Genomic DNA, 17,010 nt, shown 5'->3' on the forward strand with positions numbered 1-17,010 from the left:
AACTTTAAACAAAAAAAAAAAAAACAATCTGGAATTTCTAATACATAACAAAAGTTTTAGAATTAAAATCTGATAAGAATAAAACAATTTTTAATTTTTTACTAAAAAAAAAAAAAGACTAATTTGGAACTCCTTTTTGGTGTTTAGACGAATATACCCTCGATGTTAACGGTTCTTAACGGTAGGTCTAACGGCAGTGAGTTAAGTGAGAGACGGAATCAAAAGTGCGTGAGTTAAGTGATATTTTTAAAATGTGAGTGAGTCAAGTGATTAATTAGTCAAAAGTCAGTGACCATTTGTGATCTTTTGCCAAGTTAGTTTCTAATATTTTAAGTTGCATGGTCATTGTTAACTTTTTTTTTCACTTCATCAATGAATATTATTGTTGAAAATTGAACTACAGAGACCCCTGAAGACATCCTCCATCGATGATGCGCAACTTGAAATTTTTGGCCTGGCAGATGTTTTGCTTGCTCAGAATGAACAAATTCCCCTTGGCCAGGGCCAGGTCATATAATCACATTTTTCTTTTTCTTTTTGCACTTTCACATCAATATCTAAATGCGTTTTTTTTATATCTTATGACTCAAACATGCCTTCATAGGACGCTAGCAATAAATATAAAATTTTGTGGTTTGCCACGGAGTCTTCTTAGTCAGTCTAATGTGATTGATACATATATATAGATACAACTGCTATACAATTATGGTAATAATCTACAGTAATGACAATTGCATATAATTAGGAAGGAGAATCAGAATCACTCTTGATTTGAGGAACAGAGTGATTCTCGCTAACAAGTGTTACCTTATTGCCTGAAGGGTATATTTTTTTTGAAGGAGAAAGAAAGGGTTGTTTCTAGAGAGATTATATGACAGTGTTTTGTGTCTTCTGTATGAAGAGAAAAATAACAGTTTCTAAAATTGTGAGAACATGAAGCTCGGATTTTGTGCAGTAGTCCCTTTCTGGGCATTATTATTCTTATACTTTTTGCTGTTTACGTGTTATCTATTTCGCTGTTTCTGAAGCTGGATATAATCCTTTTTTTTTTTTTGTTTTACTAGTAGGAAGGAAAATTTCAAGATGTATCCATGTGCATAAATTGGCAACCAATACCGATGTAGTAGCTAGTTGGTAGCGTAGCCTTTTATCTAGTTTAGTAATTCTTCTATTGAAGTCACCAAGGAATGAAATATATGTGCAATCTTCCATCCAATTAACAGGGCTAATTGATTATGCTTTGCTACCTTTCTGTTAGGTACGGGAAATTCGCTTCGAGTTTATTAAGGATGCAGCAGAATCTGTAAACATAAGGATTGATGGATCACCATGGAATAAAATTCCACTTGACAGTATCATTGAGATTGGAATGTCTCACAACGGTCAAGTCAACATTCTTGCCAATGGGGTTTGCCCTGCAAAAGGAAGTAACCATCACTCCTCACAGCCCTGTGCTTCTCAAGTTGAAGATGATAATGCACCCTGTGCTTCCAAAACTGACGACGATACAAATGCTGAAGATAACCGTGAAGCATATAAGAAGTTTACCACAACAAGGACATTCAAAATCTCATAATCATACAGCCACCATCATCAGCATTATACTCATCCAACTCCCCGCTTGAGCTTACCACCTTACTGAGTAATGAAAAATTTATTGGTAAGTGTTTGTATATCTTATGTAGAGGTTAGAGCCAAATACGTAATCTAATCAGTTGGATAGATTGTCTTGTTATGAGAAGCTTCTTCAATTTAGTATACATCAGTAGCTTGATATCAAAATCTATTATGCAACGGTAGTTCTATATACACGTATCTTTCTACTTGATACGCATCCCACCTTTTTGAAAAAATTTAGACGACTATTTTATCCCTCTTCCTGACTTGAGAAAGAAAAAAACTTTGTGTCCACTTTCACGGAGGAGCGTGGATTAAGTCTTGTGAAGTTGTGATATTACTTTGATAAAAAATATTTCATCAAACAATCTGCGCAAAAGAGAGAATAATCATTTTCGTTTGATTATTGGGTATTGGGATGCAGTCATGTTCACCTCGTCAATTACTGACATGTTCATCTCGTCAATTAATGACCAAATGATCTATGGTCAACCACCGTTAGATATAAATTTAAGGGTTGAAAACAAAACAACTTAATTTTAAAATAATATTTCTCACAATTGGATTTATATAAGAATGATTGATTATGATTCTTCCAATGGTGAACGCTTCTGTTGGGATGAGTAGTGTATGGCTCTGGCCTCCAACGCCCTAGGTGTCATGGTTTTGGACTTCATAAGGCGCTTGGCGTCGATGCCAAGACGAGTTCTTTCAGCGCATGGCAGCAACCCAAGTTCCATAATGGTCGACAAATACTTAACAATGGCTTCCTTTTACAGAGGAGATAAACCGGATCTCCCCTACCGGTGCGACACACCGCCGCACAACAGCCATAATGGATGGTAGACTACCATTGGTATTTGGTAGTTTAGCTGCCATCGAGCTTGTAAGAAGATCAACACACTCGGGAGTGAACCAGGGCCAACCGCGTAGAGGGGCGCCTCAACGTATGGTTTCTATATTGATGGTGACTGACAGTTGAAGCAGACAATTCAGACCGGGTTTTCTGGCAAAGCTTAGTTTCCAGTTGCAGATTGGCGAGACAACATTTTTTTTTTTTTTTCATATACTTTTGGTTAACTTTCCATTTTCAATATATCCTCCACTGTATATGGATTGTAGTATGGACTTGAAAAAAAACCTCAGGCTAAGTGAGCAAAAGATTCTGCAATAGCATATAAAATCAAATACTCTTACTGTTGAGCAAAAAATGTACATCATATACTCGACATAATCTCATCATATCTCATTTATGGGAGATGGAACTTTTATCATGTTAAGTTCGACTCATTCAAGATAACATATCTCTTAATTACATCCTCTTATTTTAAGAGGAAAACCCTTTGATTTCAAAGGAAAATGACCAATGGTGTGTGTGTGTGGGTTTGTTTGTTTTTACGGCTACACCCGGAAATTTGAATGGGTTGCCTACGTACCCTTGGGAAGGGATCAAGCCATTCGTAGTTCAAGAATTCCAACAAGTGAATGACTCATTGGAGGGCTTTGATTTTGGAATGAGAGCAGTGTTTGGAAATGTGTTTGGATTTGTGTCTGAAGGCATTTGAGCTTTGGAGCGAGACCTTTGGCTTCAGGCGATCAGGAAATTTATTTGGAGTGGTGGTTGCATTCAGATTTAAATCCAGACTGCCTACATACCTTGTGAAGGGATCAAACCAATGTAGTTCAACATTTGGGAGTGAATTTGATTTTTCTGGTGCTTTATGAATTTGGCTGGAGTCATTTGGACTGGCCGAATTTGACTGGTGGTGTCAGGGATTCTGTTTGGGATGGTGGTTGCATCTAGTAGGTCGCTAGATTGCCTACGTACCCTTTGCGGGATCAAACCGACCGTAGCTCATTATTTGTTGAGTATGCGGTTTTGTACCGACTTTTGAGTTTGACAGATATACATATATTTTGGAATCCGTCAAATTTCTTGTACACCCAATTTAGTAGAGTGCCTGGTGATTTGGATTGGATACCCGTCATGCCGAGCTTTTCAGTTGGGCCCTAAGACTTGGAATGGGCTTTTACACTGCTGCATGCTGGCTTGTAGTTGACGGGTAATTTGGTGAGGCCCAAAATGACATCGAGGCCCATTTGTCTTCTTTCTTTTCCTTTCTGTCTTGACTCTTCTCTTCTTTGTTTTTCTTTTTCGTTACCCAGAACCAGCAATGGGACACGAACTCGGCGCTTCTGCCAAGTCGAAATTTGGAGACGGGTCTGAAGGTGGAAGTGATTTGGATTTGGGAGCACGCATGGATCTTCATCGAAACAGAACTTCTTATCCACCGAAGGTGGGTAATTTGCTATTCGTTGTTCCGTGGCCACCAGTTGACATGAATCTCAGATGATTTCTGATCTTTTGGATAGCTTCGAGATGGTAACTACTGTTATCTTGTTGTCATCATCCACCAATTTTGCTTCAATGTTTAATTAAGATCCTTTGTTGTTTTGCGCACAGACACATCAATTTGGACGTGTCCTCCCCAAAAGGTAGTTTGCCATACAATCATCATTCACCAATTTGATTTAAAGCATATCCATATTCTTGTGCAATTCCACCGCTTGGTCTCTTTGCCGTGTCAAAAGTGAGGTCTAGCATGAATTGGTTATTTCATCACTCATTTTAAGCATTAAGATTGTGGTGGACTTGTATTTGAGACCTTAAATTAAATATAGCTTCTGTAATTGCAACACATTATACTTTCAAAGCTTTATTCTTGAGTACGGGTCTTGAATACAACAGGTCTTGAACCTTCCTCCACCGCAAATTCTAAGATACCATTTGAAGAGGTAGATTTGCAGTAGGCTTGAAGACACTTCCTTGTAGACCTTGTATTTGAGACTTTGGGTGCAGCTTCTGTACTTCTGAAGCCTTTGTTTTCTCTGTGCAGTTCTTGAATACTCCTCCGATACCAAACCACGTGGCCTTTTGAGAAGTTATCTTGATATCAAAACATGGCGGCACCGAATGTATTTGTAGATGCCTTGTCTTCTTTTCTTTATTGCGGCTTGTTGCCTTGCTGACTGCCACCACACAAGAAGCAGGAATTTTAATGCATCTTCTGTGGATTGTTTTGGCTTGCTGCGGTTGTCATGGCACTGGTTGTAGACTTGTTGATGTGGCCTTGCAGACGCCAGTTACTAGAAGCTGGAACTTTGACGCATCTTTTGGGACTGCTGTGGCTTGTTCCTTTCTTCTTTAATTGCAGCAAGTTGTATGGACGCATTGACATTTGCTGTGAGTACATCGGCGACATCTTCGTTGGACTACCAGACCTCATCTTCACTGCTATTGTTGAGGACGATTTGAGCCGCTTCTTTGGTGCATGGCTATGATGTCCTTGCTGCAGTGAAGAGCCATTGGCGAGGTTTTCAGGGAGCCTTGTCAGACGAGTTTTGTCGCAGCTTTACTCGTTGAATCCGGAGCATTGGCATTTGTTGTGAGCACGGGGGCAGCTTCATTGAGGTATCAGACTTCGTCTTCACTGCGTTTATTTGTTGTAGACGACTTGAGGAGTCACTTCTTTGATGCATGACTGTGATGTTGTCTTTGACTCAGTGAAGAGCATTTGAGGCACCGATTCGAAGACTGCGTGTGAAGCTTCACCAGGCGAGCTTTGTTGCAGCATTTACTCTCGTGGATACCAGATGTACCGTAAACGAGGCTTCTAGCATTTGAGCATGTTGGTGTGGGATTTGATGAGAGGACAGACTTGGAAGTGAAGTGAAATGAGGCTGGCTGGAGTAGTTATTTACCTTTCATCTTGTGCTTCTTTTTTGGTGATGTCGATCTCTTCCCTTTGCTTTGTGCTACGTGACTTGAGCTTTTGTGTGGCTTCTTCGTCACCTCTGTTGCTTCTGCTTGCTTCTTCCTTCTTTTGATCGCTTCTCCTGTTTTCTTCTGAAGCTTCTTCTTCGTTTGCCTGCTTCTGCTTTATTCTGTCGCTCTGCCTGCTTCTGCCTCCGTCTTCTGTCGCTGCCCTTCTGCCTCAGTCTTCTTCTCTGGCCCTTCTATGCATGCACGTACCCTCTTTATATAGAGAATACCAAACAGCTGGATAAGAATGAGTTTGAATTTGAACGTGCACAAAGATCACGGAGATGAACAGATCAACACTTGAATATCTGATCTTTTATTTGAATTTGAAAATCTCCTTCTCTTTGTTTCTGTTATTTTTTCCTCTGTTTCGGTGGTTTGCTTCATGAGGAATTGGTCAATTGAGGACTCTGTATTTGAATGAGGATAATATGTAATTAAACCCCACTTTATATATTGCTGCCATTATCTCTTTCTTTTTTTCTTCTGGATAATCATCTGCAGCTTACAGCATCAATTTTGTTTTATATTTTTTTTTTATTGCTCAACACTTACTGAACTCAGTGATTTAAGTAAAAACATGCATGCAAAGAAAAGCACAACATGATGACTTGTGAGAAGGGTTCTCTAACTTCTCTTCGAATCTTCGATGATGATTCAAGTAAGAACCGACCTCCTTGATGTGGATTCCAGTGAGTAGAAATCTCCTTGCGAATGATTCAGGTTGGATGAGCATTATGTGAAAAACAATGCACCAAGAGAGGATAGTAATGTCGTAGTAAGTTGAGAAATTTCCCTTTATAGCAACAGAAGTCAGCTTGGTCGGGAACATTTCTTAAATGAGAAGCTAAAATAAAATCGGTAGCTCTCTTCCAAACAGAAAAATCGGTGTTAAGAAAAAAAGTGAAAAAGAAAAAGTCACCATGAGGTAAATTTTTTTGCTGGCGGAGCAAGCTCATCACAACCCTTGGTCATTCAGTTTGGTTTCACTCATTATCTCTCTGTGTTCCCAGCAGGATCAGCTGGAAGGCTGGCCTTCGGGTTCAGGGATTTGTGTTTTAGTTTGTTTTCTGAAAAATTTCAAAATGTGTTAATGCCAGACATATGTACCGCAATTTTCCTCAAGTTATAAAATGAGTCATCAAATTAGTATAGTCTTCAAAATAATAACAATAGTATTTGATAGGACTGGGCATCCAAAACCGGTCCTAAAGACCTGTCCCTAAAATTTACAAGACAAAACAGGACTTTATTTTAAAAACTGAAGGCCCATCCCGATCCCGTCCCAGCCGCCCCTGTTTAAAAAAAAAAAGGATCGGGATCGGGATGCATGTTTTAGTCGTTAGCATCTCTGTTGTTGTTTTCCATACATATATATCATGCGGCTCATATCAAGTTATTGGATCAATTTTATTTTATATCGGTAATTAAGTAGTAGTGGACTAGCAAGCTAACGTGTAGCCAGCCAAACCACATCTTTTCTCTCAAAGATTATCTTCCCATCTTCCACGGCATCTTCCTCTCAACAAAATTTAGTTTCCCATCTCTCTGGGTAATTTTCAAAGAAACTGCAACCCAGATTTTGAAGAAAAGCTGCAACGATCTCACTAGATTTCACCGTCGATACTAATTCCCGACACCGTCTCAAACTCATAAGTCATTTCTTTCACGGCATCACCACCATTCCCCAAACCCAAACCTAAATTCTCAATTCTATTCCAGTCTTCCTCGATCTTCATTTAACTAAATACTATTCATCACCAAAATTTTGATAGCAGCTTATGATGCCGGCATTGAAGGGGTTCTAGAAGTAGGAAAAGAAGAAATTAGATAAGGCATGCTCTTTATACTTGCAAAGAAACTAGTTTGTCCAACGTAGTACATCTCCTTAGCTCTGAAATTTTAGTTCTTGTTTTCCTTTCTTGTTCTTCACTTCTTTGTCCGGGATCCCGAATCGGTCTCGGTTCCGTCTCTATCTCGATCGGGTTTCGGGACCTTCGGGATCAAGTCTCAAAATTGGTGATCCCGTCTCGTCCCGTACCGTCAAATATTTACGGGATCGAGATTAGCCAATACCCGGTCCGTCCCTGTCCATGCACACCTCTAGTGTTTGATGATGTAGTAAAAAACGAAAATTTTAATATGTAATATTTTAATTTAATTATTTAAGTTGTATTATTACGTATGTATTTTAATATCGTTAATAAAATTAAAATTTAAAAAAATAATTTTAAATATTTTTAACACAGAAGATGAGATCGAATAAGAGATATTTTTATCGTGGACAAGTTTAATTTGATCGGATTAAAAATAAAGATGAAACGAAAGAATTTAGGGTCTTTACTCCGCAAACAAGTGCGGTGCGTAGAATCCGCTCCGCAAACAAGCATACACAAGTAACACAACTACTTTCTCCTCCACGACCAACAACTACTTTCTCCTCTGGATCCCTATTAACCAATCGCTTCTCTCTCTCTCTCTCGTTTCTTATACAGTTGTGTTCAAATGGAGACGCACACTATTCCCAACGGTGCTGCTGATTTCGACAACCTTAAGCGCTCTGTTGTGGACTCTTTGGTGGCGGAGACTGCTATTCTTGCTGACAAGTCTCTTCTTTTTCTACTTTTACTGGTACAACATATCTGAATCCAATCATTTTCGCTTATTTTGACTCTGGGTCTTTCTTGTAGCTCATAGATTTATGTAATTGAATCATGGGATCTTTTTTTCTTTTTCTTTTAGTAGCTTAATATTGTGCATAGATTTCTGAGGTTACCTTAATTTGAAGGATCTGTTAGTCAATGCTTTGTTGTTCATTGAAATTAATGGGACATATTTGCTTGTTGCTTTTGGTAATGTTGTTAGGAGCTAAATGAATTTTGGTATTTTTGGATCCTGTGATTAAAGTCATACTTGGTTATGCTTAAAGCTTCGGAACCTTGGTTGGGGGGTTTTGCTATTCAAAAGCTACTAGATTAGATGAGTTCAAACTTTACTTGATTGGGTATCCCTGCTGCAATAGTTATAGTAGAATTTTTATTCTGTTAATCATAGACTTTGAGTATTAGATTTATTAGGGTGATCTACAGCTAAATTTCCCTGTCATACGGAGCATAAGAGCTTTAATGAGTTTAGGAGGTTACTATTTCAGAATTCAGTAATCAAATATGGCAAGCGTTTGAAATCCTTAAAGAAAAATGAACACAATCAGTTATAAGATGATTAAGATCTATCAAATAGAAAATCTTGAAGTCAAGGTAGCTTCTTGACACTAACAAATGTAAAAATTGTCCATCTCTATAATAAAAGGGTCTGTTTATAGTTAATGTTACTGCAGAAATTTTAGTCTGGGTTTGTTTCTTATATTCCCTCAACAACCAAGAGGATGAAAGTATGAAACTACTAAAGGTTTCCAAATTGAACACTTGTATTTCTATAATTGAAGCAGCAAGTTTCCTCTGGAAACTATAATTGGAAGCTTGTTTTCTGTAGAATCAATTCATTTTTTTTGTGGGTAAACATTTATAGATGATATCTACTAGTGTTAATGGTGTTGGCTTTATCTTGTTCATACATTTATTGCCAGAGAATGATGACAATTCTCTGGTTGTGGTTCAATTAATATTGTCTTTTAGGATATAATTATGCTCCTCAAGTATCAGCATCTCATTTTCAGGATCATGTATTGCAATCGCTCATTGTCTTGCTATTCAGTTTGCTTGCTTCACTATGTATGTGATCAAAAACTTTTCTGCTTCATTTTACTAAAGAATTCTGTTTCCGCTTCTGCCTGACGTTTGGCATCTCAGCATGCTCAGTTGCTTGATTGCTGCTTGTTATGTTATATATGGGTTTCTTGTTTGATTATCATTTCCCATCCTTCCTTGATGTTTGTTGTTCAACAGGTTTGGTCTTCAACTGACAAAAATAATATACTTCTGAATTCAGTGAGAACAGATAGGTATGCAACTCATTTTAGCTATCTGGATGGTTTGTTTTGTGTAATATTCGTTAACTGTGTATAGTGTGAGGGATGGAAAGTAATTGAGCAGTGCATGTGAGACTGCATTGCAGGTTTCCAACTTCCGACCTTAATAAAGTGAAAGAGCCTGATGCTGAAAACAACGATGCAGGTGAAGCAAAGGATGACAAAGACAGTGATGATGACGATGAGGACGAGGACAATGATGAAGATGATGGTAATGACTCGGAAGAAGATAGTGATGATGATGAAGAGGATTCTGATGATGAGCTTGAGGCTGCTGGTTACGGAGAAAGTGATGACGATGAAGACGAAGACGATGAAGATGACGACAGTGATGACGACGAGGACGACGACAGTGATGATGACGAGGACGATGATGACAGTGAAGATGAAGATGACGAAGAGCAATTCAAGTTACCTTCGCAAAGAAAGAAGTGAATTAACCCTCTATTTTTTACTGTTTCCTTGGGGACAGGTGCACGCTGCATACTCATTCTTATTATGCGAAATTTTGTTTGGATCAAAGCCTTCAATTTGAAATACAAAGGGCTTCTTTTCCTTTGATGGAAATATATCTCTTTAACTACAGTGGCTCACTGCCTCGTATCTATATTTGTGAATGCTTCTCATCTCAACTCTTTATCTTCTACAATATTGTCAATCTTTTAAATGGGAACTAGCTATAGTTGGGCTATAGTTGGGTGTTGGATTTTGAGCCTGCAGTGTCATTCTATGTTGCAAGAAAACTGAAACTTGGTTGACGAGGTCCAACTGTGCTTCACATTGGCCTTATGAGATATCAGAATCAATAGGAAAACTAAGATGAAGAAAAACTAACATGCAAGAGCTACCACATTTTGTTCTTTTGTTCATCCAAAACAAAATGGGCTGGTAATTTTCCAGGTGATCGATGGAGAAACACCAAAGTTACATTAATCAATCACAATGAACAATGTTACAAACTCTCAATCCGGCAACTTGCCGGACTTAAACACCCCAAACTTGGAAACCTCCGAGTACTTGTACCTGATCCCATTCTCCTCCAGGAACCTCTCTAGAACCTTCTTATCCTTCTCAGGGTCCAAGCTCTCACACTCCAACTCATAACACGTCCCAAAGTCGAAGTTGCTCTCGTCCAACTCTAGCTTCAACCCCTCCCACTCGTACACGCCCCTCACATTTCTAAACCCTCCCAAGCACACAAACCCTTGCTCTCCGACCCCGAACTCCTCCCTCACGCGCTTTAGGAGCGTGGACGAGCTGACAGCAGCCATGAGGCGCCAGGGCTCGGCCACGCACGCGCGTCCGAGGACGGGGTCGAATGGCTCTTCGAGTTCCAAGACGCGGCTGACGCCGTGGGAGATGAGGGGCTTGGCCTTGAGGGAGAGGACGCAGGATCGGGAAGCGACGTCGTAGAAGCGGAGGCGGAGGATGGCGCGGTTGGAGGAGAGCTCGGAGTTGGAGCCGTCGAAGAAGATGTTCTCTTGGATTAGGGTTTGGAGGTGGAAGGGTGAGAGGAGGTCGGAGAGCTTTTGGTGTGTGGAGGCGTCTAGGAGGCGGAGCTTCACTTCCACTTCCATTCTTGGTTAACTTGGTTTGGTTGCCACCAAATCAACGAGTGAAGGATGTTCGATATAGCTAGTGATATGATAATATGGGGCAAGCTAGTGTACACTTCAGAAGAGAACAAAATTTTGTTCTGGTTTTAGTTTTAGTTTCGTTTTAAATAAATAAAAAATAGACGGTAAAAATTCTTGTATACATGCTGTGCAAGTAAACAGTGCATAATACAGACCGTAAGGTGTATTTTAATCATTCATATATAGGAACCATTATGTATTTGAATTCATAGATCTTAACCACTCACATTGTGTCGTGCATACAAAGCGATTGACAGATGCATTAGTGCTTCCTTATGGTAACCATAGCTTAAACTAAGTTTTTTTCCGATACATGTACGTACTGACATATCGCTCAAATTAAGATGAAGACTACCAAAACAATACTTGGATTCAAACCAAGCAACTAGATATTGTCTCCCCATAAGGAAGGCTTGTTCTCGTAACAAGAAATCTATAAGCTGGAAGCACTAAACCTTTGGATACATGTCCACTTAAACCTCCCTCTATTAAACCAAAAGATTTCACTTCTAGTAGTGCTAGGGATTTCATTTCAAGTAATGTTAGGTACCACCTGCAAACCTATATCATATCATTTCAGGAAATGATGTGATATTGTCACAGTAGCTGCCACATAAAGATGGTTCGATCACCTAACATTATTCATTTTAGAATTCACTCAATTCAGACAGAGTCTTAACATCTACACCAAATAGATGAAACTGCATACCATCTTGGCACGAGTGTCTTCACCATCTGTTATTAACCAGGTGTAATTAGAGGATACATTCATCATCAGAAACGTACAGAACGATACGGAGGTAATAACTTGACATGCTTAGCAAACCACTGCAACATGTCATTATGAGCTTCCTCTGCACTTTTTGCAGCTGTTTCATCATCAACATCATACCTTACAGCCCAACCACGAGCAACTTTTGGGAATATCTTCACATAGCTATCAACATATAGTTAAGAGAACAAAATTGCTCAAGGGAGTTTTCAGTTTTGAACTAAAACACTGTAAACTGACAACAAATTAAACCAATATGCAAAAGACTAGGCAGATTGCAAATGGATGTAGACAGGTTTGAAACAGTATCTGCAATAGTGGAAGCAATGATCTAAACTTCATTCTCTTATTTTCTCATTCTTTTACTTTATAATTCAAATCCTGACGCATGGATTATTATAGTTCTCTTTTATATGGGTTATATGATATGATTATCAATTAATTATATAATGTAACTAATATCCTTAGATATGGAATTACTACTCCCAAATAGTCCCAGTTTGTAGACTGAACAAAGTCCTCGCAATAAGGGAAGAAAAAAAAATTAAACAAAGGAAAAAGGATGGCCTCTGCACCTGGGGTTTAGCATTCACTATCTCCTCAAACTTTTTGACGAGTTCTGGTGGAGAGTAGTTGTCAATCTCAGCTCCTAGAGTGGCGATCGGAGATTTAACCCCTGTTGATCAAATAAAGGATCGTCTTCTCAGCAAATTATTGGTATAACAATTGTCAACTAATGAATGATAGAACACATTGTAAACATAACATTCTCAACACCTCAACCTAATAACCATAAAATGGCAACAGTCAAGTGACTGACTCCAACATGAATGGCGTTGGTCGATCCCCCAATTCCATAATGAACTACAACATCTGCAGCTTCTATTAGACTGATTATTATCTTGGTGAGTATTATTTGACCCCTTTTCCTGATAGTCTGACCCATGATCATAAATCAATTTCTTATTCTAGGTATGACAAGCCATGCACTGGAACTTACTAGAGTATGATCTAATTTCACATTATAATGCTCCCCATGACTTGGTCAAGTACTATACATTTATTAAATACAACTCGCTATTTCATCAGTACACTTATGACAGAAACTGCTGTGACTTAATTTTGTAATGTCTTAATTTCTAAGCGAGTTCATTGAATTGATTCACAAAGAGATTAAAGTAGAGAACATGATCCTGCTGTTCAGACATTTTGTACAGTTCTTCTTAAGCTTGCTTCTAAACAAACACTACCTGAAATGCAGACTTGACATAATGCAACTACAATATTGCTTCAAAACATTTAAGCAGTGGAACTCATACCTGAGTATCATCCACAGATGTAAATGAAGGATGCAAAAGCACAGCTGCTTGGATGAACTTAGACTTTGCAAGTCACAACATTGGCTGAGAAAACAGAGTTTCTAGTTCAGTCAACTGCTAAGTTTTTAGTTTTTCTCATTTCTGTGGCTGAAGAGTTAACATAGGGAAAATTACAAGTAGAATATAACTGGTTGACAATAGAATACATGTAGAAATGATGACGAAGAAACTGAAAGTTAACAAACAAATAAAAGAGAGAAGAAATATCTACAAAAATAATCAACCACACTCACCACCCCAACAGAAGCCTGCAGCTCCAATTGCATAAAAACCTTAGCCTATAAGAGCATCAATTACTGATTTTGCAACTTCAAATCCTTTCTCCTGATCGATGCTTAGCAAGCTTCAGACATTGAACTTTAACATGAATCTATAACTAAACCATCCAACAGTATATACGCATAAGTTTAGGGCCATCTACTTCTTAAATAGCTACTACACGTCAGCGCTAAATGTTCTCAATACTAGATGCTAGGTGAAAGGAAAAAAAAATACACCAGGCAGCAGGGGGTACAAGTACAACTAATTTTGCGTGCAGCTAAAAAACGTATATATCTGATTCACACCTCAACTAGATTAATTAAACAGAAAAATCCAGGAATCCATGAAAGAGCAAAAACGAACCATTCCATGATCCTTTAAACAGACTACTAGAGGCTGGTTATCGTCATACACAATGGATCTCTATAGAAGGTCTGAAATTACAACACAGAATCCGAAATCAGCAACTCTTCCAGCGAGTTTGCTTAAAGCCAAAATGCGTTAGTTACTCAAAAGTGCAAACTATTGCTTCAATCACAAACACTAGAAAGACAGTCCACTGTAATCACAAATTCCCTTAACTGAGATATCATTTTCATCATCCGTTAGTGGCACAGGAATTTTTTCTTGCACTTGATCTCCTTGTCATAATTCAATCTTTCCAACATACAGAACTGAAAGTTGGAGGTTGTATCTTTTAGAATAATTATTTGCTCAGAAAAAGGAACTTTTACGCAAGTTATGAGATCTGACCAAAGAGTAATGCCATAAATTTCCAAGGCAAGCTGCATGTAAATACCACTTCCACATTACCATCCTCCAATAAGTAATGACATAACTATAAACCCATAAATTAAACCCAAAATAACAACAGATATTGTAAATAAAAATGATTTCAGCAACCTGCAGTTCTAATAAATTTGGAGAAGAATACAAGATCCTGGATCCGATCACAGAGTATTCATTCTCATGCATACTACAGTCCTCGACGTACTCATTGTAATGTGTTGAGAAATCAAGTTCTCTCAAAAACTCATTATAACAGAATCCATGCAGACATTGCTCAATACCTCAAGTTGGGAGCTCTATGTTCTTCAGGGCAAGTCGAATACGTATATTATAAGTTCATCATGATAACAAATTTTATTCTCATCTTCTCTCCATTGACAAGGACTCAAGGATTCTACATCCTGCCTAATACTAAACTGAAACATAAAAGAGAAAATTGCTATATAATTTGAAGGAGAGAGTAAAAATCTCGAAGATCTAGGCAAGTACCAAAAACATCAGATGCATGTGGCATTAGACATTACATATTTTTCAGCACAATCTGAACCACAGCTTGTATTGTTAATTGGTGGGTTACGACAGCACTGAGGGCCTGACATTACTTCTCTGATCAGTGGAGACCAAAACCTTCAAGAAAAGAAGTGCAAACACTCTTTCACAGGTACAAGTTTTCCTGGAGAGCATATGGGTATTTGAAATTAATGGGGATGGTAGCACAATAAAACAGGTGGGACTCCACCACCCTCTTTTTCACTCACCCCCTATATGATTTAAACACATGATTTTGTGGAAGTGTTGAAAAGATAATCATGTATACAGTATAATTATGAGTAATACCAAGTTAGAGAAAGTAAATAATCAATAAGTTAGAATTTGCTTTTAAATCCTTTCCAGTCATTCCAAAATAATCAGAATTAATTTAATTTTATGATTTCCTGATCGCATTGAAAAAAAAGAAAAAAGAAAAAGAAAAGAGAATTAGGAGGTGTGATCTACCCAGCACTGTCTTAACTTGTCAATGCAACTTTAAAAAACTGCTTGAACTTCAGCATTTTTTATTCTTCCAATGGTTGGGACTCAGCTTGTGCCCAAGTTAGTTTTACCAAGTATTTCATTGATAATCAATAATTTTATAAACACTTCATTTGACAGTTTCCTCGGTCAACTATATCAGACATCAGGTTCAGTATTTCTTCCTCGACATGTTTCTTATATCTTTCTGAAGAAGAAGATCGATATTCATTAGATATTATCTGACAAAACTCAAATGAAAAGGAAGTAAATGCCAAGAAGCATACCAAATGATTCTATCACAATTACTGTAAATGAAAAAAATATATGCATTTAGAGCAAAAAGATGAGAGCTTGTTTCTCCAAGTGCTACCTCATGTCATTGTATCATCACAAGTCTCCCAAAATGGATTAATGACAGTTAGGAATCAGTACAAGTCTGTCATGTTGGATCACAGAAACCAAACCAGAATCAACAAAAATGCTAACTTTCATATGGGGGATGCCACTTATGAATAAGTGAAAGATTATGGTTTAAGCTTGAAGGAGCAAAGTCTGCTCTCACTGGGGGTAATAATAACCATACGTACGACTTCTGGAGAACTAAACACATTTGTAGAACCCATATGGTTTCTTTCCTTCAATGAGACACCAAATATAACATCTTTTACATTTTGAAGATAATACAATGATCAGCTATCCACTCTATAAAGTTGGCCCCGGTTGCCTAAGGTAATGCACTCCATGCTGCTATAATACAAACTGACAAAGGCAAATTACTGAGCTAGGCATAACAATGAACAGGTCATATGGAGGAGGCCTTGGAAGAGACATAGTAAAGATCATCTAATTACTATCACCTAAAGCCACCCACTGACACCACCGTACTCAAACATCTTTTAATTGACACATCCATTACATGTATTGTCTTTTTACCTTGATACAAAGTTTCATACAGAAGTGGCATGAAAGTTTCCCGAAAGCAAGCTGTGACTCTAAAAATAGATCAGACGATGTATTCCAAGGTTTGGCATCATATGAAAGCATTGAAGGGCTGACAGTGTTGCCCTTTCCACCAAAAAAGTTAACTACAGATGTTTCCTATAGTTAACAAACAGTGGATCAGATGTCGAGATCTGAATTATGAAATTTCACTGCAACCCTAATATGTATTAATATTTAGTTCAAGACACATTGGATTCTGCTACTTCAATTTCAATGGTTTTGTTAACCACAATGCTGAAGGACACTAGATGGATTTTCAGTTATATGTACTCCACTGCAGTTACTATTTGTATACTCTTATAAACAGAAAAAAAAAAAAAAAAAAAAAATCAAACCAAGGTGGTTTAGACACTAATTTATGCCATAATGCACTATTTGGAAACATAATGAATACATTCAGTAACATGATACAGCCTTACTTGAAAGAGACCCTACTTGAAACCCTATTCCCACGAACTAATATACTGAGGCATTATAAGGGAATTTTCAATCTCCAATACATCTTTCCGGAACACTTAAGATCATAACAGTGTTAACCCTATACTCCTTTTCTGGATGAACTACTAAACATAATGTATTTGCATAAGACAAGACACATTGGCATCAGCATATAACCTATGAAATGTTAAGGGGAGTTATCAAGATCCTTTGGCGCAGAACTTATCAAGTTTGGGACATACAAGATAAACCATTATTGACATTCACAATACATAAACAAGCTGCATAGA

At 38.0% G+C, this 17,010-nt stretch overlaps 4 protein-coding genes across 4 annotated transcripts in view; 2 read left to right on the plus strand and 2 right to left on the minus strand.

Annotated features, from left to right (window-relative positions):
- Nucleotides 1-1,443, plus strand: part of LOC101310623 — a 17,696-nt gene extending 16,253 nt beyond the window's left edge. Inside the window, exon 10 of the mRNA XM_004303224.1 lies at nucleotides 1,259-1,443. Within this exon, the coding sequence (XP_004303272.1) occupies nucleotides 1,259-1,307 (49 nt within the window). The 3' untranslated portion in view covers nucleotides 1,308-1,443. The remainder of the gene's footprint in view (nucleotides 1-1,258) is intronic.
- A 6,356-nt stretch (nucleotides 1,444-7,799) lies between these two features.
- LOC101311493 lies at nucleotides 7,800-10,141 on the plus strand. The gene is made up of 4 exons (XM_004303225.1): nucleotides 7,800-7,836; nucleotides 7,936-8,071; nucleotides 9,346-9,401; nucleotides 9,515-10,141. The coding sequence occupies exons 2-4, from the start codon at nucleotides 7,946-7,948 to the stop codon at nucleotides 9,861-9,863; spliced, it is 531 nt and encodes a 176-aa protein (XP_004303273.1). The 5' UTR covers nucleotides 7,800-7,836; nucleotides 7,936-7,945; the 3' UTR covers nucleotides 9,864-10,141.
- A 182-nt stretch (nucleotides 10,142-10,323) lies between these two features.
- LOC101311777 lies at nucleotides 10,324-11,029 on the minus strand. Its single transcript, XM_004303226.1, has one exon. It carries the CDS (start codon nucleotides 11,003-11,005, stop codon nucleotides 10,391-10,393), a length of 615 nt encoding a protein of 204 aa, XP_004303274.1. The 5' UTR covers nucleotides 11,006-11,029; the 3' UTR covers nucleotides 10,324-10,390.
- An 810-nt stretch (nucleotides 11,030-11,839) lies between these two features.
- LOC101290978 lies at nucleotides 11,840-12,783 on the minus strand. Its single transcript, XM_004305444.1, has 3 exons — nucleotides 12,621-12,783; nucleotides 12,405-12,513; nucleotides 11,840-12,002 (listed from the first exon to the last, which is right to left on the minus strand). The coding sequence occupies exons 1-3, from the start codon at nucleotides 12,781-12,783 to the stop codon at nucleotides 11,840-11,842; spliced, it is 435 nt and encodes a 144-aa protein (XP_004305492.1).
- Nucleotides 12,784-17,010: the final 4,227 nt, after the last annotated feature.

This window comes from Fragaria vesca, linkage group LG6, assembly GCF_000184155.1.
Source record: "Fragaria vesca subsp. vesca linkage group LG6, FraVesHawaii_1.0, whole genome shotgun sequence".
In the NCBI taxonomy this organism is placed as follows: domain Eukaryota; kingdom Viridiplantae; phylum Streptophyta; class Magnoliopsida; order Rosales; family Rosaceae; genus Fragaria; species Fragaria vesca.